Genomic DNA, 21,007 nt, shown 5'->3' with positions numbered 1-21,007 from the left:
AGACGTTAGGACCGACTGGCCCTCTGGGAACTCGGGGTCCCACCCGCCGTCGCAGCCCTCCTCCCTCGCTGTCTTACGGCATCTGCCTGAGTCCGCCTCACGGCGCCTTTGCGACGGCAGTCCTCGCTTGACGGAGAGGAAACCGGAAGTCGCCGCCGCCGTCGTCCCCTCCCCGTCTCCGCCCGCCGGGTGCCGCCGGAGGTTGACAGGTCGAGGCGGGGAGGCGGCGGCGGCGGCACAGCCGGACGCCCGACACGGAGACTCCATGGGGAACGCTCCGAGTCACAGCAGTGAAGACGAAGCGGCTGCCGCCGGGGGCGAGGGCTGGGGCCCGCACCAGAGCTGGGCGGCCGACTCGGGCACGGTCGCCGGCTCGGGCCCCGCGGCTCCGGCGCTGCCTCCCGCCGCGGCGCTGCTGGAGCCGGCCCGACTGCGAGAGGCGGCGGCGGCGCTGCGGCCCGCGCCGCCCTGCGAGTCTCTGGTGTCCAGGCACCACGGCGCGCTGCTGCGCTGGTTGGAGGAGCGGCTGGGCCGCGGCGAGGAGTCCGTCACCCTGGAGCAGTTCCGGGAGCTGCTGGAGGCTCGCGGCGCCGGCTGCTCGGGCGAGCAGTTCGAGGAGGTGAGGACCGGCCGGCGACGGCGGGGCGGGGCGGTGGCTCTCGACGGGCCGGGCGGGACCCCGCGGGGTGCGCGGGCTCTGAGCGCCGGAGCTTGTGGCGTTTGCGTCCTCTACTCCGCGGGACACGGCTGCGAGTCTCTACGCTCTCCTGGTGGTGCGGAAAGCCTAGACGGGGCCGTCCTTGGTTTGAGGAACTCGACAAGCCCAGGAGTCTTCGCAGGTCGTTGCAGTGCCGACGTTTGTGCTGCTGCCCGACGCGGCCCGGCGGCCCGCGGGATCTTCCTTACCGGGCTCCGGGACGGAGGCCTAGGGATCGAGGGAGTGGAGGTGGAAGCCACTGTGTTGTACTGGCCGGGGGATTTTCCAGAGCGCCCCCTGAAACCTGCGTGGGCGCCCAGCGAGCGTGGGAGCAGGACGACAGGGCCTGGAGCGCTCGCCTTCTGAAACCCATTCTCACTACCCGGAAACTCCCATTTTCAAAGTACACACTTGTTTTTTGGTAGTCTAGGAGCCGTGTTTTAGACTCATGGAAACCTCCATGTAACCTGAAGCTGACGGGCAGGTGTCACGCTTCCTGCCAGGACTTGTGATGACCGAGTTTTGGGCATAGTCACCAACATCATCTCTGTTGCATCATGAGCAGCAAATTGATATGGAAACAAAATACTCTTTTCTCAGAAGGGATGTTAGGAATTATTTGGACCTTTCATTTTACACTAAAAAGAGAACTGCTCCAGGGTCTCCCACTGATTAGTTGGCAGCCGGAGCCCTAGCACTCAGCTCTCTTGGTTTGTTTGCTTCTTTGTCTTAGGTCCCGCCGCCTCCTTCTTGGAAACCCATTTCTTTAACTCCACAGTGTTATAGCAAATAGATGCTTAATTTGTGGAAGTGAGTAAGCCATGTAGAATCTTCAGCGTCAGTGAAGGGTGAGTGACAGGTGCTTGTAATGCCATTAGAAAGTGATGTGCGCTTTACAAACAGAGGCTTTTAAAATATTTTAAGAACATTTTTCTGGATATAGTCAGAATTTAGGTAATAGAGTTTGTATGTTTCTTATATTTTCTTTAAAAAGATACTGGTAAGACATCTTAGTTCTTGAAAATAGGGTCATACTCGTTAGCGAAGGGTCTCCATATGTATTTTTTCTTAATTCCGAGAGTCCGTATAATACTTTCGTCTCTAGCTCTACATGTATTGAGAGAAAATGAAGTTGTGCTGGGAAGAGCTGTGTAGATCTGTTGAAGGAGTTGGCACATTTCAGAATTGTCCAGAAGGCAATGGAGGGAAACAGTATTTACATTGGAAGTGTCTGACAGAAATAAAGCTACAAGCAGAGTTGACAGGAGTCCCATAATGTAAGGCCAAGAGTCCGTTTTAACAGTGTTTTATTTATTCACTTAGAGAGAGAGGGAGAGTGAGAGAGCACAAGCAGAGGGAGAAGCAGACTTCCCTCCGAGCAGGGAGACCTATGCAGGGCTCAATCCTGGGACCCTGAGATCATGATCTGAGCCGGAGTCAGACACAACCCACTGAGCCACCCAGGCGCCCAAGGCCAAGAAGTCCTTAAGGTGTGGTCCAGAAATCATGCGGGGGCTATGATATTGTTCATTGAGCAAATATTTGTTGGGCACACACTGAGTACCGGGCACTTGGATGACAGTGGACAAAGCAGAGTCTTGCTCTTAAATGGTGTGTTGTACTGAAGGGGACTCATGCGAACCTAGCAGTTATAGGCGTAGTGAGTATCAGCCAAAGAAAGGTGTAAGGAAAAATATACCAAGAGTATTTAACCTCATCTAGGAAGTCAAGGGAGACTTACCTGGAAAGTCGCATTTCAGCTCAGATCCGAAGGGTGATAGAGAACATGGGAGGAGTAGAGGGTTAGTGGGGAGAGAAAATCCCATGCACACGTCCAAGTCCAGAGAGTGGAGAATCTGGAAGAAAGGTGTGATGTATTAGGCTTAGACAAAACTGCTGCAAGGGACAGAAAGGTCAGTGCATCAGTGGTTTAAATGGTAAACAAATTTGGGGTGCCTGCCTTCAGCTCGGGTTGTGATCCCAGGATCCTGGGATGCGGCCCCACGTCGGGCTCTCTGCTCAGCGGAGGAGCCTCCTTCTCTCTCTCCCGTTCCTCCTGCTTGTGTTCCCTCTCTCACTATTTCTCTCTGTCAAATAAATAAATAAAATTTAAAAAAATAGTAAACCAGCTTCTGGGCGCCTGGGGGGCTCAGTTGGTTAAGCGACTGCCTTCAGCTCGGGTCATGATCCCAGTGTCCTGCTTCTCCCTCTCAATGTGCCTGCCTCTACACCTGCCTATGCTCTCTCTCTCTGTCAGGTAAATCAATAAAATCTTCAGAAGAAATAGTAAACCAGCTTCTTATGAAAAAGTCCAGGTGGGCAGTCCAGGTTTGACATGGCCCTTTCAGTCGTTCCCCTGGGGACCTGGCTCCATCCTTCTTGTGCTGTCCTCCTCCACAGGCGCCTTCCACCGAGTGACCAGAATGATTCCTTCAGCTGTCACTTTGTGCATTACAGCCTCAGGAGAAGGAAATGGGAGGAGAGGGCCACCCTGCCTTTCTTAAGGGCAGAGCTCACCTCCTGTTGGCTCAAGCCCAGCCACAGGGCCCCACTGAGCTGCAAGGGAGGCAGGGAATGACTTTTATTTCATGGCCATGGATTTAGCTGAAGAACGAGGACGGGATTACTGAGAAAGAGGAGAACAGATACCCGGTTCCCATTAGTGGTGTGACACACGTGGCTAGACCCCGGAACGCAAAGGAAGAGAGTGAAGCTGGAGGAGTGGGCAGGAGTCAGGTCCTGGGGAGTCCTTTTGCAGCTTCTATCATCTAGGAATTTGCAAACCGGAGCTTTAAGCCAGATCCATGGTGCTGTGGCTGCCTTTCAGGGAGCCGGTTGGAGATGGGCTAGCAGGGTCCAAGCAGGTCAGTTAGGAAGCTATTATGACAGTTCAGGTAAGAGACTGGGTGGCTTGGGCTGGGGTGGTGGCAGCTAAAATGGCACCAACAATTTTTTTTAAGATTTTATTTTTTAATTTGACAGATCGCAAGTAGGCAGAGAGGCAGGCAGAATTGGGGGGGGGTTGGAGGCAGGCTCCCCGCCTAGCAGAGAGCCCGATGCAAGGCTCAATCCCAGGACCCTGGGATCATGACCTGAGCCGAAGGCAGAGGCCTTAACCCATTGAGCCACCCAGGCGCCCTGGCACCAACAATTTTGAGAGTGATTTAGGAAGTAAAATAAGCAGTCCTTGAGACTTATGTGTGAGTAGAGAATTAGAAGGGGAAAGGAATTCAGGATGGCTCCAACATTACTGGAAAGGTGATAGGGCTGTTTATTGAGAATAGAAACTTGTTTAGGCAGGGAAGATCTGGAGAGACCTGATGAGTTTGGTTTGGCTATGCTGAGCTTGATGTGTCCATGGGCAGCAACGTGGAGATGTCGCAGACTGGGAGTCCGAGAGAACACTGCTTGAGATACAGTCATCTGTTCTCTGGGGTTCCATGAGAAAGTAGTCCATTGGTTCCTCCCACTGTGAAGTGTGTGTGTGTGCTCCGTGAGAACCTGAGTCCCTTAGAGCTAGTCTGTGGACTGTTGAACATCATTAAATCCGAGATCGTGCAGCCACCGTGACTAAAGAGATAGGTGGGAAGAAAAACCTGAGTGGTTGTCCCTTCCCCGCTGTGAAACACAGAGTCATCGTAGTCACACGTGTGGCAGAAACAAACCTTAAGGACTCAGAAGCCCAGCAGTAAGACCTGGTGACTTGGGAAATGTTGCAAGGTCGTATTTTCCTTCTGTAAAAATCCCTGGGGCCACCTAGAGCTGTGTCATAGGGTCTTAAGTACCCATACACTGAACTCACGAAATACATGCTGGGAGTTTCCTTCACACCTGCAGGGCTGTCTCCCCTCACTCTCTACAGTGTGTGCGGAAACTTGGTGTCTAGTGATTCGGGCCAGCTGTGCAAGGCTGGTGAGTGACCCCAGCCCCACAGTGAGGACAAGACTGAAGGCCCTGTAGGGTTCAGGGACTCAAGTAGGATGGGAAAGTGAGTTCTGGTGCCAACACTCTAGTGGAGTCCTCTGACTCCAGGCCTTCCTCCTCTAGGGACCTGGTTCTCTGGGATTCTTTTTACTTAGTCTCGTTTTTTTTTTTTTTTTTTTTTTTTTTTTTGTCTCAATTCTTTAATTTTCCTCTGCATGCTAAGGGAGACCTAGCAAGAATAATTCCAGTTTGAGAAAAAGCATTGTGTATTTTTCTTGAAGCCTGTTCCCCTTTAGTAGATCTGGTGTGGAGACGGTTAGGGGTGTGGCCTAGTACTAAAGTGTGGTGACCTGCCCTTGCTGCTGGTTAGCACTTGTTAGCTGAAGAGAGCAGGTCTGTCTCCACGTGAAGGCTTAGCCAGGGTTTAAAAAGCCATTTGGAATAACTCGCAGTGGTTGTCCTATCTGTAAGCATGGAGTAATTATACAGGGAAATGTCCAAGAAGATAAGCATTAGCCACGGTTGTGATTCCGTTCTCTAAAACAAGTGTGCTCTTGGATGTGAGTAAGCGGATGTTTCTGTGTCTTAGTTAATTTTAACATAAGCTTGTGATGATGTGTTGTGATACTTTAAGTTTAAGGGTATAAGGGAGATGATAATAAAACGTCTTCATAGTAGCAACTAAAATGATGATGTGTGTTTTTCCCTCCTTTCATTTTATGACACCCAGCACGATGGAGCAGGTCCCCGGCGGTATACAGTATTACTATAACGTTAAGTGTTTCCAAGTTTCATATCCTGGTTCTTGGGCTCCAGATCCATGTTGCCATCCATGTCCCCCCGGGCATCTTGCTTTCACGTACCCATGACTTAGTTGCTTGAGGTGGTACCCTAAAGAAGTTGCTGTACTTGTACTGTAGATCAAAGTCTGAAGCTTTATCAATTTATAGTGGGACATACTTTCTCCCGTGCTAGGTGTGGTCCATGGGGAAGGACTCTGGTTTGGTCATAGGGAGCAGAATCTACTTGATCTTTATGCAGATGAGGGATAGAGTTAAAATTAAATCCCTGTCTGACAGCAGAGATTAGAGATTCCGTGTTTGTACTCTTAGTACGCTATGCCTCCAGAGATGTGTAGAGTCTTGGGCAGGAGAAGGTGCTGAACACGGGATGATGGCAGATGGCTTTCAGATGGGAATTTGAGAGAACTAGGTCTTCTTTTATTAATTTGCCGTACTGGCTCTGGTGCTTCATCTGTGAAACCCACTGGGCTGTGCAGTGCGAGGGCAGGACCGTTGCTGTCCCTTGCGCTCTTGCCTCTGCGCGGCTGTGTCTCCGGGCCAGGGCCAGGCCAGCCGCTCCACCGCAGGGCCCGCAGGTTGGGTGAGCAGCCTGAAGATGGTCTCGTCCTCATTCTCTGGCCGTGTGCCCCATATCCAGTCTGTAACCGTGGAGGAGTAGGGGATTTTTTGATGTTTGAGGGAACAGTTAAATAGAGTTTTAGGAAAACTAGAAAAGGGTCTTAGTGTTTGGTTCAGAGGAAATTTAGAGGAAAAATACCATTTGTCATTATTGTGTCAAGGGTTTTAATCCTCTGGTTTAGAATGGCTCTGAGCCCAAGAACTATGCAAATAGAATTATGCGGATGTAATTCTCCACCCTTTGAAGACAGAGCGTGAGAGACTCCTGTCTGTGCAGTAAGGATGAAGCAGGCGCAGACATTGCTTCCCCACAGCTCAGGGCCTGCAGAGACTCCCCATTGCCTGAGAGACAAATACATATTCCTCAGAAGGGCCTAGAACCCCCGGGCTGGCCTGTCTCCCTGTCTGACCTCCTCTGCCTCTTTTTCCCTGTTCAAGCCCTATGCCCAAGCCAATGGGACACCTGCCTTGTCCTGTGTGTGGACCTTGTTTCTCTCAGTTCTTCAAGATTCCCTGCCTTGGCACCATCACCTGGTCAGGACCAAACCTTTCCTGTGCCGTGATTCTGAATAACTGGGTTTGGACCCTCGTTGCCTGTTCTATACACATCGCTTGGCACGTAGAGCCCACCGCCTGGTCTCATCCTGCCCTTTGGCTGGGAGGCCCCCCGCCCAGCTGCCTGCTCTGTTCTGGCCCAGCAAGTGATGGCCGTGGATGGCAATGAGGCAGTGGGGGAGAGAAGGACGCTGGGTGAGTTGGGGGTTATTTTGACCCTGTGTACTTCGCTGTGTCGGGGATGGTGGTATTGGCTTCTTGTGGGGAAGAAGAGCTATAGAGGAAAGGCCACAGCCTTGTTTTACCTTTCCCTGATTGACAACACACTGCTTCATCACGCGCTGTCTTACTGTAGAAACTTCAGTGGCTCCCTATTGCTTTTAGAATCAAACGGGAGGATAAGCTTTAGGTCTCTGTAACTTTCCACTCTCAGCTCCTGGAGCATTTTAGCCGGCTGAGCCCACTCACAGTTTCTCCTACACACGGGAATTTTGTCCTTGCCTCCCTTTACCCCTGTAGCCCTTTGCTTCACCCTAAGCCCATTTCACTTTCAGGGACCACAGAGGAGCCTTTAACAGTAGCATGGAGTTTGGGAAAGACTTCACCAAACCAGGGCCTGAGAGGCTAGAAGAATTTGCCAGGCAGAGGAAGGAGGGGATACAGTGGAAAGGTGTAACACAGGGGCGCCTGGGGGGCTCCATCGTTTGAGCATCTGACTCTTGCTTTCGGTTCAGGTCATGATTCCCACAGGGTCATGAGATCGAGCCCTGTTTGGGGCTCTGTGCTCAGTGTGGAGCCTGCTTGGGATTCTCTCTCTTCTCCTCCTCCCTCTGCCCCTCCTCCCCCCAGCCTGCTCAAGTGTCCTCTCGCAGTGCAGACAAATTGGGGTGAAAGAGTGTGGCCGACTTTGGGCGGGCTGCTCCTTTGGGCTCTAGTCTACCGTCTGAGTCGGGAAGGACCTTAGTAAGCATTGCATGCAGCCTCTCCCCTCCCGTTGCCCGGGAAAGGAGTCCCTTCTGTAATACCCTGGACAGCTGCGCTCACCATAGCAGTGAGCTCTCTGTTTCGTAAGCCTGCCTGTCCCACTGCTCCTCTTTACCCTGAGTTTCAGACTTGGGCTCTGGGGTCAGACCGCGCACGGGAAAATCCGGGTTCTACCATCCACAGGCTGTGTGATTAGTCGCGCAGCCGCTCTGCACCCCAGCCATCCCCCGGGAAGGGTGAGCATGGTGTAGTCGTCCCCGTGTACAGTTAGCACGAGGAGTCAAGGAACTCGTCCACGTGGAAGCCCTAGAACAGCGCCTGGCACGCCCCTCCTGCCCTGGGTGGTGTTCTTCTCTGTTCTAGCTCTGCGCCAGGAGTGTTCGCTCTGTCTCCTGACAGCCCTTCCAGTGCTTGGACACCACGCAGCGCGGCCTCACAGATGGGTAAACTGAGGCCTTAAGTGGAGAGGCGAAACTCTGGGCCAGCAAGTGGTAGAGCTGCGACCCGATCCAGACCTCTCACACGGCTTGTTTCTCCCAGGTTGAACCAGGGAGCAGCCTTTGTAGGAAGCCCAGTGCGTGCGTTCTGCTGCTTTGTGCCCCGTTCTGGTCTGTGAGGGTTGGTACATTCTCGTGCGCACCGTGGTCTTGATCCCACTCGTGGTTAAGGACATAAGCTGGAATGGTCTGAGTGCCGGCCGGTGTTACGCTGCTTCTCTTGCATGCCGCGGCCGAGGGCCTGCCCTTGGGCGATGCCTCAGTGGTTACGGCATGGGTGGCGAGGCACGCAAGTGGGCATATTGGCGGAGGCCTGAGGCTGGAGAGGAGGACGGAGATGCAGCACAGAAGGTTGCTGTCTGCGTGGAGGTGGTGTCAGCTCCGTGGAGATGGGCGGCCGTGCTCTGTTTCCAGAGAACAGGAAGTCGACTTGCTTCCCTTTGCACAGTTAGGGCCAGACCTACTATATTTAGTCGGGTTTGAGCCCCCCTCCCCCCCAGGCTGCAGAGCTGCAAACTGTTGGGACTCTCTTTAGTGAGGGCTAACTTGCATATTAAACATGAAACAGAATAGAATGCAATAGAAGATGTCAGGGTACATTGTATCTAGTAAGAGAAAGTTTTACATTGTTTCACGAGGCATGTTAGCATGATAGGCCCTGGGGCATGGCACGAAATCTATTTCTTTTTATTTTGTTTTGTTTTATTTTATTTTATTTTATTTTATTTTTGACAGAGAGAGCCGGCACACACAAGAGCCAGGGGTGTGGCAGAGGGAGAGGGAGAAGTGGACTCCTCCCTGGGGCGGGATCCCAGGACCCTGGGATCAGGACCTGAGCGGAAGGCAGATACTTAACTGACTGAACCATGCCCCCAAAATGTATTTCTTTCTTTGTTTTTTTAAAAAAGATTTATTTATTTGAGTGACAGAGATAGTGAGATAGAGCACAAACAGAAGAGAGGGGGAGGGTCAGAGGAAGAAGCAGGCTCCCCACGGAGCAGAGAGCCGGACTTGGGGTGACGTTGGGCAACATGGGGCTTGATCCCAGGACCGCTGGGATTGGGACCTGTGCCAAAGGCAGACGCTTAACCACCTGAACCACCCAAGCGCCCCCTTGAAATGTATTTCTTACAGTGGCTCAGCCAGTGACATGAGACACACGGCTCTGGGGTTATGTCAAACTGGAGGGTCCCAGAGGGGACAGCCAGCATGGGAATGAGACTAAAGCCATAGTGGAGTGAGAACTGGTTGAGGGAGACTCGGGGCCTGTTGCCCGTGTTCAGTGATCCGTGGGCTGTTCTGGGGCATAGGGATCGGATGTGTTCTGAAGGGCCCCACAGGTGGTGACACTAGGGATGCGCATTTCCATCCATTATACAGAGAAGACAGTTGTTGCTGTCAGAACTGGTCAGAAGACATGAGCTTCCCATCACCAGTGTGTGTCACAGAGACACCGGAGAAGGAGTTCAAGCCACATGAAGGCATGTATATGAAGAGATTGGTAGCTCCATTCCAGTTTGAGGGTTTAAGTAGATCTGGAATGATCAGTCTTCTCCAGTGGCCTCCTGGTACCCTTGCTAGGCGATGGGAGCCCCTCAGCCTGACAGGCCAGGCTCTCTGTCCTCTGGCTTCCACGGCCCTGCCTCCTGCTGCACCGGGAACGAGAGTCCGTGCGGTCTTACCTGCTCTCTGTGTCCAGGCTCACATTCCGGCCCCTCTTCCTAGGATGGCTGCCTCGTCTGCACACGCTCACAGATTCCTAGTTACTCGTCAAAACTCAGTGCAAGGGTGGTTTTTCTCAGGGCCGCGTTTCCTGAGTATCCCAGTCCTTTTTGGGCTTCTGGCCTCTGGAGCGTCCGTCAGCTTGTGGCACAGAAGCGCATGGTGTAGGATCCCAAGTCATACCACAATCACATACCGGTACCATGATTTACGGCTGACAGCCTTGTGACCTCGAACAACATCCTTCGCCTCTCTGTTCCTCACTGGTAGAAGGGTAGCGCCTACCTCGAGGGTTGCTGCAGAGAATACGAGTTGCTCCCGGTGTACGGCTTAGAGCTCTGCCTGGGGCTTGGTGACTGTCTGTTAGGGACCCGGGTTGTTTATGCTCTAGCTGTGTTGTGGGGATGAGCACACGTCACATTGCCGCTGTTGGTTTGCAGATCTGTCTTTTCCAAGGCTGTGAGCATTTCGGAGGGCAAGGATGTGCCCTGTCGGTTTTCCCACGTGTGGAGCCAGGCTCAGCTTCAGGGGCACAGTGGCCGCCTGTCAGAGAGGACTGAGTGTGCACGGGAGCAGACCGGACTCCGGGAAGTCCTGCGAAATACACCAGCTGTTAAGTGTTGGATTTGAAAACCGGTACATTTCTTTAAGACAATTTCCAGGCGTCGGGAAATGATGTATTTATTTGGTGAAGCTATTAGCAATGCTGTTCTGATTTTTTTTGTCACACAGTATGTCTTTGTTTTTCTTTGTTTAAAAACTCTTTTTATTATATTCAGTAACTCCTGACAGATCAATAGAATTTTTTTTTTACAATTTTTAATGTACTTAGTTTTTTTTTTGTTTGTTTGTTTGTTTTTATAAAGATTTCACCTATTTGAGAGAGGGAATAAGGGGTGAGGAGCAGAGGGACAAGCAGACTTGCTACTGAGCAGGGAGCCCAATGTGGGGCTGGACCCCAGGACCCTGAGATCATAACCTGAGCTGAAGGCAGAGGCTCACCTGAGCCACCTAGGCGCCCCCTTAGTGTAATTTAACTTAATTTAATGCTTTCTTTGAGACAGAGAGAGAGAGAGAGACTGGGTGAAAGGAGGGGAAGGGTAGAGGGAGAGAGAGAATCTTAAGCACACTCCATGCTGAGTGCAAAGCCCGATGTGGGGCTCAGTCACATGACTGAGATCATCACCTGAGCCAAAATCAAGATTTGGATACTTAACCGACTGAGCCCCCTATGCGCCCCTCTGCTTGGCATTCTCCCTCTCCCCCTCTTCCCACTTGTCCCCTCTGTCTCTAAATAAATAAGTAAATCTTAAAAACAACAATAACAGGGGCTCCTGGGTAGCTCAGTGGGTTTAGCTTCTGCTTTCAGCTCAGTCATGATCTCAGGGTCCTGGGATCGAGCCCCGCATTGGGCCCTCTGCTCGGTGGGGAGCCTGCTTCCTCCTCTCTCTCTGCCTGCTTCTCTGCCTACTTGTGATGTCTGTCAAATAAATATATAAAATCCTTAAAAACAAAAAACAACAACAGTAAGCCACTGTGGGGCCATCCTGTAGCTCCCTTCTGCAGCCTACGGTTCTGTCTGTGGTCCTCACCCTTCTGTGTGGGTTCACTTTGGTCTCCTCTAGCCCCCAGGCTGTGTTCACATTTTCCCGTGGTCCCAGAAATCTTGTAGGGTTGATGTATTCACTGTGTGAGACGTTCCCTTAGACAGGAGGAAGTATTACGCTACCTAAAAATGTCGTGAAGCCACTCATCCAGTCTGTCCTGTGCTTGAAGTGGGCCCTCAGAATTGTTGCTTTTCCTCATCGCTCGCATGGCATGGAGCCCGCGTGACGCGTGCTAAAAGCCGTGGCCCCCTCATTCCCAGCCGGTGTGGCCCACGGGGACGCGTCATCCTCGGCTGCTGCAGCTGGCTCTGGAGCGGGTTTCCTGTGTGTCCCCGGGCGACGCGGGTGCGTGGCTCCGTCAGTTTTCAGTTGCAAGCCTCATCTGTCTCCTTCCCGCTGCGGAAGGGGAGGCCTTCGCTGACCTTCGCCTTCCCGTCCGTGCCCGGGTGCGCACATCTCCCGTCCCCCCAGTGGATCCTTTCGTCTTGGTGTGTTGGGGAGAACAGGCGTGCCCGTCTGTACGTGGCTGAGCCGTGCAGCACCCGACGACTGTGGCCCCTTTCTCTTACAGTGTTGTGTTTTCTCTGAGGTGGATGACTGAGCGGGTGCTGTTCTTGTGCGCGATCTTCCGTCACTAACGCGACTACAGGCTTCCGGCCCGAGCCCGCCTCTCTCGCAGCACACCGGCTCCGCTCAGGCCCACGGCAGCTCCGAGAGGCTCATCTCAAGAGCCCCCGACCAGCTTCGTTCTGGTCCTGGTGTTCTTCAGGTTGTCAGCATCTCCAGCAACCGGGGCCTCATTCTCTCTCTGGTTGGACCCCAGTCTTCCCCTTTCTTGGCGCGTTCCGTGTTTGGGCAGCCGCAGCCTCCAGGAGCTTTCCGAGTGAGGGAGCGTTAATCGGCTCCTGTTCTGAGAGCCTTGCTGGGTGAGAACGTCTTTTCCACTGCTGAGCAGCGGGCGGTATTTTGACTGCGTGTTAACTTCTGGGTGAGAGAGAGTCCCCCCAGGATGCTGAAGGCCCTGCTCCTGTCCCAGCTTCCCTTGTAACTGCTGAATCGGCCCTGATTCCCGACCTCCGACATGGATGTTGTGTCTTCTCTGTGGAAGCAGGAACTTCTCTTTCCCCTCCGTCTTACAAAATCTGATCACGATGTGCTTTTAGTCCCTGGGGGGGTGTTCAGCCTCTGCGGTGTCAACAGGCATGTCCTTCAGCTGCATGAAATTATCTTGGATCCCAAGAATGGTTATTTCTCTCCCTCCCATTTCTGTGTTTCCTTCTCTGCCACTCACAGTGTTTGGATATTGGATTTCTGGATTGGTCTCCTGGTGGTTTTCCTCTTGCCTTGCCCGGTTCCCATGACTTTGTCTGTATGCTCTACTCTCTGGGCACTCTAGTCCATTTATCTTCCCAAATCTGCTGAGAGATTTTCATTTTGCTGTGATATTTTAACTTTCAGGAGCTTACGAAAGTGTTCTGAATAGACTATTTTCAGTAGGAGTCTCTTGGTCTTTTATGACAATGCAGGGTCCCTTTTTATTAGGTGGTGTTGGTGGCAGCTCCCCAACTCTGAATATACCCAAACCCATGAGGTCGTACACCTTAAAAGGGTCAGTTTCATGCTATGTGAATTATACATCAGTAAGCTGGTATTAAAAATAGCTTTTAGGGGCTCCTGGGTGGCTTGGTGGGTTAAAGCCGCTGCCTTCGGCTCAGGTCATGATCCCAGAGTCCTGGAATCGAGCCCCGTATCGGGCTCTCTGCTCGGCAGGGAGCAGCAGGCATCCTCTCTCTCTGCCTGCCTCTCTGCCTGCTTGTGATCTCTATCAAATAAATAATAAAATCTTTAAAAAAATAGCTTTTAAAATATTTCTCTGAAGATATGAAAGATAATCTTTTTCACATTTTCTTCTCCTTTTCCTTTCTTTTCTCCAAGTTGCTGTTTCTGTGTTTCCTCTTAGGCCTTTCCTCAAATGTCCAGTGGTCCCGGAAGGGAACCTAAAGAGTGGGTGCTCCCTGCATCTGGTTGGTGACACTGAGCCTCGGCGTATGGTGAAGAGGTCGGGCATTTATGTGGGGAGCCCTCTGGTACCTCTGGTACTACTGTACCTCTGGTACAGTGTCTCCAGGTCTGTCCTTAGGGGCTTGTCTGGTGCCCCAGAGAAGACCCGTCAGTCTCTTGCCGGGAGGGTTGGCATCTCTGTCCGGCCGCTAGTGTTCTGGGAGCCCTGGAGCAGGGGCGGGTCTTCCAACCCTACCTCTGTGGGCTCTAGTGCAGGCTTTTCCTCGTCTGGAGACTGTACCACTCACTCTCTCTGAGGAATCAACCCCTAGGCTTCTGAGTGGAGGGAGGGTCTGTGGATGTCTTATGTTTGTTTGTTTAATGGAAAATTTTGAACATAAGAAAGTTGAGGTAAGATTAGAATGATCTCTCACATTTCAGTTCCAGCACGTAGAACTCCAGGCCAATTTTATCTCATCTACCCCCCACCACTTCTTCCTCCAAATTATTGTTAGTGTTTTTTCAAGATTTGATTTATATATTTGTCAGGGAGAGAGAGAGACAGACAGACAGGCAGACAGACAACACAAGCAGAGGGAGCAGCAGGCAGAGGGAGAACCAGGCTCCCGCCGAGCAGGGAGCCCAATGCAGGGCTTGAACCCCGGACCCTGGGATCGTGATCAGACCCCAGGATCGTGACCTGAGCCGAAGGCAGACGCCTAACTGACTGAGCCATCTAGGCACCCTTAACGTCTTTTTTTAAAACAAATTAATTAATTTTTATTTTTTCGCTCTAATTTCTGTCTCACGACCTTCATTTTTGCTGGCCCTTCTCGTGACAGCCCATCCCAGGCACCTGTTCCTCACCCTGCAGGCCTGTGCTCCAGCGCCTGTCCTCACAGGCCGTGTCTTCTCTCTGCCACCGTCTGTGTCCGCTGACCCCTTCCGTGTCATTTCCTTTGGGTGTGGAGTCAGACCCAGCCCAGCTTCCTGACTGGGCCTAATCAGACAAGAACAGGGTGATAGTTTCCCTCCTTTTGAATGTTGTTCTTTGAGTAGTGTAGCCTTTGGTCCTGTCACGTTTTTGGATAATCCTGTCAGATTGAGGAAGTGCCAGGGGAATGCTGCGTCCTTCCCTCACACGTTTCCCGAAGCTCTGTCCGGCCACCTGCACGTCTAGCCCCGGCTCGTGGACCTGAGCGTAGGGGTTTGCCGTGTCCCTAATGAGCACTGTGTTTGGAGGTTTGTGGTGGAAATCAGGGTGCTCGTGCCAGTCCTGAAGCCTTAGTGGGACATCTCCGTGCTCCACTAAACGAGGGAAATCAGGAAAGGGCAGGCGTTCTGGGGGAGAGGGAGGATTACTTCGAGAAGAGGGTGGGAGACTGCCCAAGTGCTCCCTGGTGCGGGGTGTTTGTGAGCGAGCGGGTCAGCAGGAAGACACAAACTGCTGCTGCAGGTGGGACTGGGATCTGGGGGACACGGCAGCCGCCAGGTGAGGAGAGTCTTGTAGAACATGAGGGGGGCCGTGAGGGGGCCGGCCTGGGGCGCAGGGGAGGCGGCCGGTGCGCGTTCGAGAGCATTCTGATGTGCTTCCCACATATTGGCTGCTGTTCCAATGCCACTTGGTCCAGACGGCGGCTGTGAGTTTGGAGCCCTGCGCTCCATCTTTCCTATCAAGGCGCTCGGGCTTCTGGAGGTAGAGGGATGTGTGGATGGTCACACAACTGCTTAGTGACAGACCGGGGTTCAGACCGAATCCCACTCTGTACCCGGTTCTCTGGGTGGCCCCATGCTGGAGGGAGCGAGCTCGACTGCGGCTGGACGGCAGACACGGTTGGGATGGAGGCAAATATCCTGTTAGGTCCCGTGTCTGAGGAGTGTTTGGAAGGAAAAGCCCCGCTCACCCCGAGCTGCTCCCCCCAGCCAGGTCCCTGGTGCCAGCGCTCTGTCCGCTCTTTCACCCCCTGGAAGACGCCGCGCTGCTGGCTTTCCCAAGTTATTTGGGGGAAGGATACTGACCTCCTGCGAGGGAGGTGAGATGACAAAACCGTGTGTGTGGAGCAGCGGTTGTGTGCTTGTGCTTGGCCTCTGCGGAGCGCAGCGAGTCACTGTCGTGAATCTGTTCTCCGGAGGCTGGGAACGGCCCCCGTGCCTGGCTCCCGCCGGGCGCTGGCGGCCGCGAGGTGTCGGTTTGGGAGCAGCCGCGATCACGGCGCATCTCTTACTTTGCAGGCCTTTGCCCAGTTCGACGCGGAGGGTGATGGCACCGTGGATGCGGAGAGCATGCTGGAGGCCCTCAAGCATTCCAGCGGCGCTAACCTCCAGGGCGAGCTGAGCCACACCATCCGGCAGCTGCAGGCCTGCTCCCTCGTCCCAGGTAAGGCCGGAGCGCGCTCTCGCGGCCCTGCGAGCTCTGCCGTCCTCCGGCTGTAACTGTGCAGGGCGAGGGCCCTGTGTGGCGCATGAACCCACTCACTCCTGCGTCGTTGTCTCCTTCGTCCCCAGTGCCTTGACGCTTGGGCAGCTCTGCCGTTTTCATGAACTTCTGTCGTGAGAGGCTCTCTCTGTTTCACTTCCTCAAGAGGCTGTCCCTGGCCCCGGTTCTCTGTGCGTCCTGCATTTGTCTTTGCCTCATGCCATCACTGTAATTAATGACCCACTTATCTGTAAATGTTCATCTTTCCTCCTGTACTGTGTGCTCCATGAGGACGGCGACCTTTTCTTTCTGCCGTGTCCTCGCGTGTAACACGTCTTTGGTATATGGTAGGCACCCCGTGGGTTTTTTTGTTTGTTTGTTTCGTTTTATTAGTCAGCTGTCAGTCTGAAATTTAAGTGATAATACAAGTAGTGTACAAATTAAGCAATACTTCTACATTATATCTATGAAAAACTTGTGTTTTTATCTGGTTTCTTCTGGGGACTCAGAAGACAAAATCCAAGTTAAATCATCCTCCTTTCTTGCCAGTGAGAAAACAATTTGAGTTTTTGGAAGAACAGAACTTTGCATGTCCTCCTTTCAGCCTCAGCTTATCCCAGTACTTCTGTCTCTGCCTTCAGTGTCCTGCTGCTCAGCACGGAGCCCGGCACAGCAGCAGCGGGGCAGGTGGGCATGGGAGATGCGTGACTGAGTCCGCTGGCCCTTGACCTCTCTGGCTTCACACGGGCGCTGTGCTGCGCTGGGGAAGGGTGATGGCTGTGAATTAGTAGGGTATGCAGACTGCCCTTCCTCCTCAACTTGTCTGGAATTACGTCATCGTTACAGAGCGTCGTAGCGAGTCCACACGTGCAAACTCCTCCTCTCATGGCAGTAGAAATGATGTTTTGTATCATGTTCAGTTAAATTGTATCTTGGCATTTATGTATGACTCCCACTTCCGCATTACCAGCCCGTGGGAAGCATCGGGAGCTCTGTGTGGACACCTCAAAGAGATGTGTGGGAGGGGAGGGGAAGGCTGGAGACCAGGGAGCCCACCCAAGAGGAAACTCCCTGCACTGTGGCTCCTGGCGACTGGGGAGAGAAATGTGGGGTTTGGATCCCGAGGTGCCTGTGTACCAGAGTTGTGACTGGAACGTTCTAGCCAAAATTTTCTGTCCCCACATAGTTTAAAGACATTGTTTTATCATGGTCCTAGCAGGAACCTTGGTAAGCTGGGCTAGCCTGTCCCCAGGATTGGTTTCCTTGTCCCTCTTTCTGAGATTGGGACTTGTCCCTTTATCACCCCATTGTGCTGGTGTTCAGTGCTTACTGGACTTGTGTGACCTCCCACGGGCAGAGTCTGTATTCTCACGGGCGTCCCGAGCACACGGGGCGCCGTCAGTCGTGCCTTCACGCGACAGCGATGCTGCTGTGGGGCCTGCCAGTGGGAGGAAAGCTGAGTGAGGAGGCTGAGGGGTGCCACGGCTTCTGAGTCACGGGGACATGGACCCGGTGTCTCCAGGCTGTGCTGGGGGTGCTTCCGGTACACGGCTTCTCCTCAGCCTCCTGTTCTGTCTTGAAAATCAATGTGAAGTCTCCTTCTCAAATACAACCTGTTTGTTTCACGTGTAATTCCTCCGGGTGCTGCTTTGATGGGTGTTGGATCTGTGGAAGTTCATCCCAGTGCACTTACGCCACAGGTGCTTTGCGTTGTGTCCGTTATGACTCGTTAGAAAGTAAACAGAAAAGACTTCCCCCAAGTCTACAAGTGTGTCTGAGCTCCAGGAAAAGCCGCTGTGCTGCTCCTCTCCCCTTTCAGGCTGTCTTACGGGCACCTTGTTTGCAGGAACATGTGTTGTAGGTTATGATGGACCACGAGGGCAGTTTAAACAGAGAGACATGGTGTGTTTGGTGTTTTTGTAGGGTTAGGTGGGTTAATGCCAGACCAAGGGCAGCCAGGAGATCCCGTCAGGAACTCTGCATGGGTCAGCACGGGCAGGAGGTGGTGAGCCCAGGGTCTGGGCAGTGGCCGAGGGCCAGACAGAGCAGGCAGACCCCAGGGAGCTGCCGTGGAGAGGACGTGGGGGCACGGGAGGGGCACCGGGGACAGAGCCTCGTGCCTTGTGAGATGCCCCCCGGGAAGTACGGTCAGGGTGGTGGCTGTGTCATTATCGTGTCTCCTGTAGCTTAGTGTAAAAGCAGTGACACTTTGACTTCCTGACCTGATAAACTTGATTCCTAGTTCACACACTGTGTGCAAAATTATGTAAAGACGTATAGTTGGTGTCTCAGTGCTTACACATTTAAAGCTTGGATTGTAGCAAATGTAGTGTAAGTCTTCTAAAATTCCACTAAACTAAACTAAAATTTTTTTTCAAGATTTTATTTTGAGGTGCGCCTGGGGGGCTCAGTGCGTTAAACCCGCTGCCTTCGGCTCAGGTCATGGTCTCAGGGTCCTGGGATCAGGCCCTGCATCGGGCTCTCTGCTCAGCGGGGAGCCTGCTTCATCTTCTCTCTCTGCCTGTCTCTCTGCCTACTTGTGATCTTTGTCAAATAAATAAATAAAATCTTTAAAAAAAAAAAGATTTTATTTTGAAATAATCTCAACAACCCAATGTGGGGCTTCAACTCACAGTCCTTGGATCAAGGGGCTCATGGTCCACCATGAGCCAGCCAGGTGCCCCAAAATGAATGCTTAAATTGAGGTTACCACTGGTTCATTTCTTTTCTTGTTTTTTTTTGTTTTTTTTTTTTCCTTAAGTAGGCTCCATGCCCAGCATGGAGCCCAATGAGGGCCTTGAACTCATGACCCCAAGGTCAAGACTGAGATCCTTAGGAGTCAGCCACTTAAGTCACTGAGCCACCCAGACAGCCGCAGGTTCATTTCTTAAAACTTGTTTAGATTTTTAAATGATTAAAGCTGAAAATATCAGCAAAGATTCTTAACGGCTGCTTTTAATTCAGCCAATTCAGAGAGGCCACCAGTACAGGAGCGTGGGAACACTGCTATGGCGGGTTCCCTAAACACCAGACATGGATTTTGTCTTCCCAGGTTTCATCGACATCTTCTCAGAGTCCAAGGAGGGGCTGGGTGTGCACGCATCCCTGATTCTGCGCTTCCTGCACCGCAACCGGCTCTCCGGCACGGCCGTGCCCTGCCCCATGCTGGACCACTGCGCCAACGTGTGTGCCATGAGGGCCTCTGTTCTCAAGGAGTCCTTGGACCAGCTGCTCCAGAGGGAGAAGGGTGTGTGCATGTGTGCTCTGGGGGCTCCTGAACATGGTCTGTGAGTTGTAGGAGCCAGCACTCTCCCTGCCTTTGGCTCTGGAAACTAGCCTGCCTGCCTGTCCTCCTTCCCTTCCTCCTTCCCTCCCTCCCTTCCTCCTCCCCTCCTTCCTTCCCTCCCTTCCTTCCCACTTTCCTTCCTTCCCTCCTTCCTTCTCTTCTTCCAATTCCCTTCGTCCCTCCCTCCCTCCTTTCTTCCTTCCCTTCCTCCTTCCTTCCCTTCTTCCTTCTCTCCTTCCAGTTCCCTTCCTCCTTCCTTCCTTCCTTCCTTCCTTCCCTTCCTCCTTCCTTCCCTCCCTCCCTCCCTCCCTTCCCGCCTTCCCTTCCTTTCTTCCTTCCCTCTCTCCTTCCAGTTCCTTCCTTCCTTCCTTCCGTCCTTTCCTTCCTCCTTCCCTCCTTCCTTCCTTCCCACAATTGGCTTCATTCAGGTCTCTGCTCAGATGTGACTTAGGGAGGACTTCCCGCATTACCCTATCTAGTTAATGCCCCCATTCCCCACTTCTGGTCACCATCACCTTTGTAGGTTTAATGGTCTAAATGGCACTACTTGAAGTTGTCAAATTATGATTTCTCTGTGTGTCTACTTTGTTCGTGTCATTATCCTTAGCACTTGGAGCTGGGCCACCTAGTAGGTACTCTGTGAGTCGTTGAGTCACTGAGGAAAACCACTACACGCAGTGTGGACTCACTCAGAAGTTGGGAGTGCCAATAGACTGGTCCGTGGAACGTAGTAGAGTCTGGAAACAGACCCACATGGGTGTGGGAGTAGAGTACCAGAGAGAGTTGGCGTTACAAATGGTGGAAAGGCGAATTAGTCAACAAGTGGGGTCAGGGCAACTGGCCAGCCATTTGGAGAGAAAAATAAAGCCAGACTCTTATTACCCCATTCCATTCATGGAAACAAATTTCAGGTGGATTGAAAGGTCCCACTGCAAAGAGACTTGAAGTGTGGAAGAGAGTAGCCACACCCTGCCCAGCTCCTGGCACAGGGACCTCGCCAAGCAGGATGTGAGACTCAGAAACCATCGGAGATGAAGAAGTTAGATTTTACAAAAGTTCTGTAGAACAGAAACTCAAAGCAGAGTCAAAAGTCTAATGCTATTCTAGGGAACAAAAATGTGTTTTCTAATGTGTGATGACTTTTTTTTTTTTTTTTTACTAACTCTGAGCTTGGGCACTTAATAACTTTCTGTGCCTTGGTTTCCTCATCTCTGGACTGAATTAGTACAGAGAAGATGTCTAGAGAAGTGCCCGGCTCACAGTACGCAGCACCTGTCACGTGTGTGTGTGTGTGTGTGTGTGTGTGTGTGTGCACGCGTGTGTGCGCGTCCTATAACCTACAAACCGGCGAGACAGCTTGCGGCCCGGCAGAAAGTAGATGAAGGTAGGACTGGGCCGCTCTCCAGAACGCAAGTGGCTTACTAAGTCTCCCACATATTTAAAGAAATGCCCATTCAAACTGTAAGACACATTTTCTTCTCTTAGTGTGGCTTGCAAATATATCAGTGATTTAAGTATTTTACCATAGTGAGCTCACAGAGCAACCCTCAGACACTTCTGCCTTATAAAGTTTCTTTGGAAGGAGATTTTAAGGATTATTTATTTTTCCAGGGCCAAACTATCAAGGGTATTTATGTTAGATATTTTAAATGACCTTTTTTTCCCCCTTCGTGAAAGAGATGTCACGTGATAGCATCTGGTTTCCCTGCAGAGAGTCCTGGAGATCTAACCGGAAGCCCGGAGATGGATAAACTCAAGTCAGTAGCAAAGTGTTACGCTTACATAGAAACCTCGTCGAACCCTGCTGACATCGACAAGATGACCAATGGAGAAACGTCGTCGTACTGGCAGTCGGATGGCAGTGCCCGCTCGCACTGGATCCGGTGGGTGCGAGCAC

General features: G+C 52.3%; 1 protein-coding gene across 1 annotated transcript in view; it reads left to right on the top strand.

Moving 5' to 3' along the window:
• Nucleotides 1-143: 143 nt before the first annotated feature.
• The window catches only part of ZZEF1 (zinc finger ZZ-type and EF-hand domain containing 1), a 96,173-nt gene continuing 75,309 nt past the window's right edge, over nucleotides 144-21,007 (top strand). Inside the window, exons 1-4 of the mRNA XM_032839984.1 lie at nucleotides 144-619; nucleotides 15,641-15,785; nucleotides 18,877-19,071; nucleotides 20,822-20,993. Coding sequence (XP_032695875.1) covers nucleotides 266-619; nucleotides 15,641-15,785; nucleotides 18,877-19,071; nucleotides 20,822-20,993 — 866 coding nt within the window. The 5' untranslated portion in view covers nucleotides 144-265. The remainder of the gene's footprint in view (nucleotides 620-15,640; nucleotides 15,786-18,876; nucleotides 19,072-20,821; nucleotides 20,994-21,007) is intronic.

This window comes from Lontra canadensis, unplaced genomic scaffold (assembly GCF_010015895.1).
Source record: "Lontra canadensis isolate GAN:19392208 unplaced genomic scaffold, GSC_riverotter_1.0 scaffold110, whole genome shotgun sequence".
NCBI classification, from domain to species: domain Eukaryota; kingdom Metazoa; phylum Chordata; class Mammalia; order Carnivora; family Mustelidae; genus Lontra; species Lontra canadensis.
The sequence above is the reverse complement of the archived record's forward strand: the minus strand, read 5'-3'. Positions and strand labels throughout refer to the sequence as shown.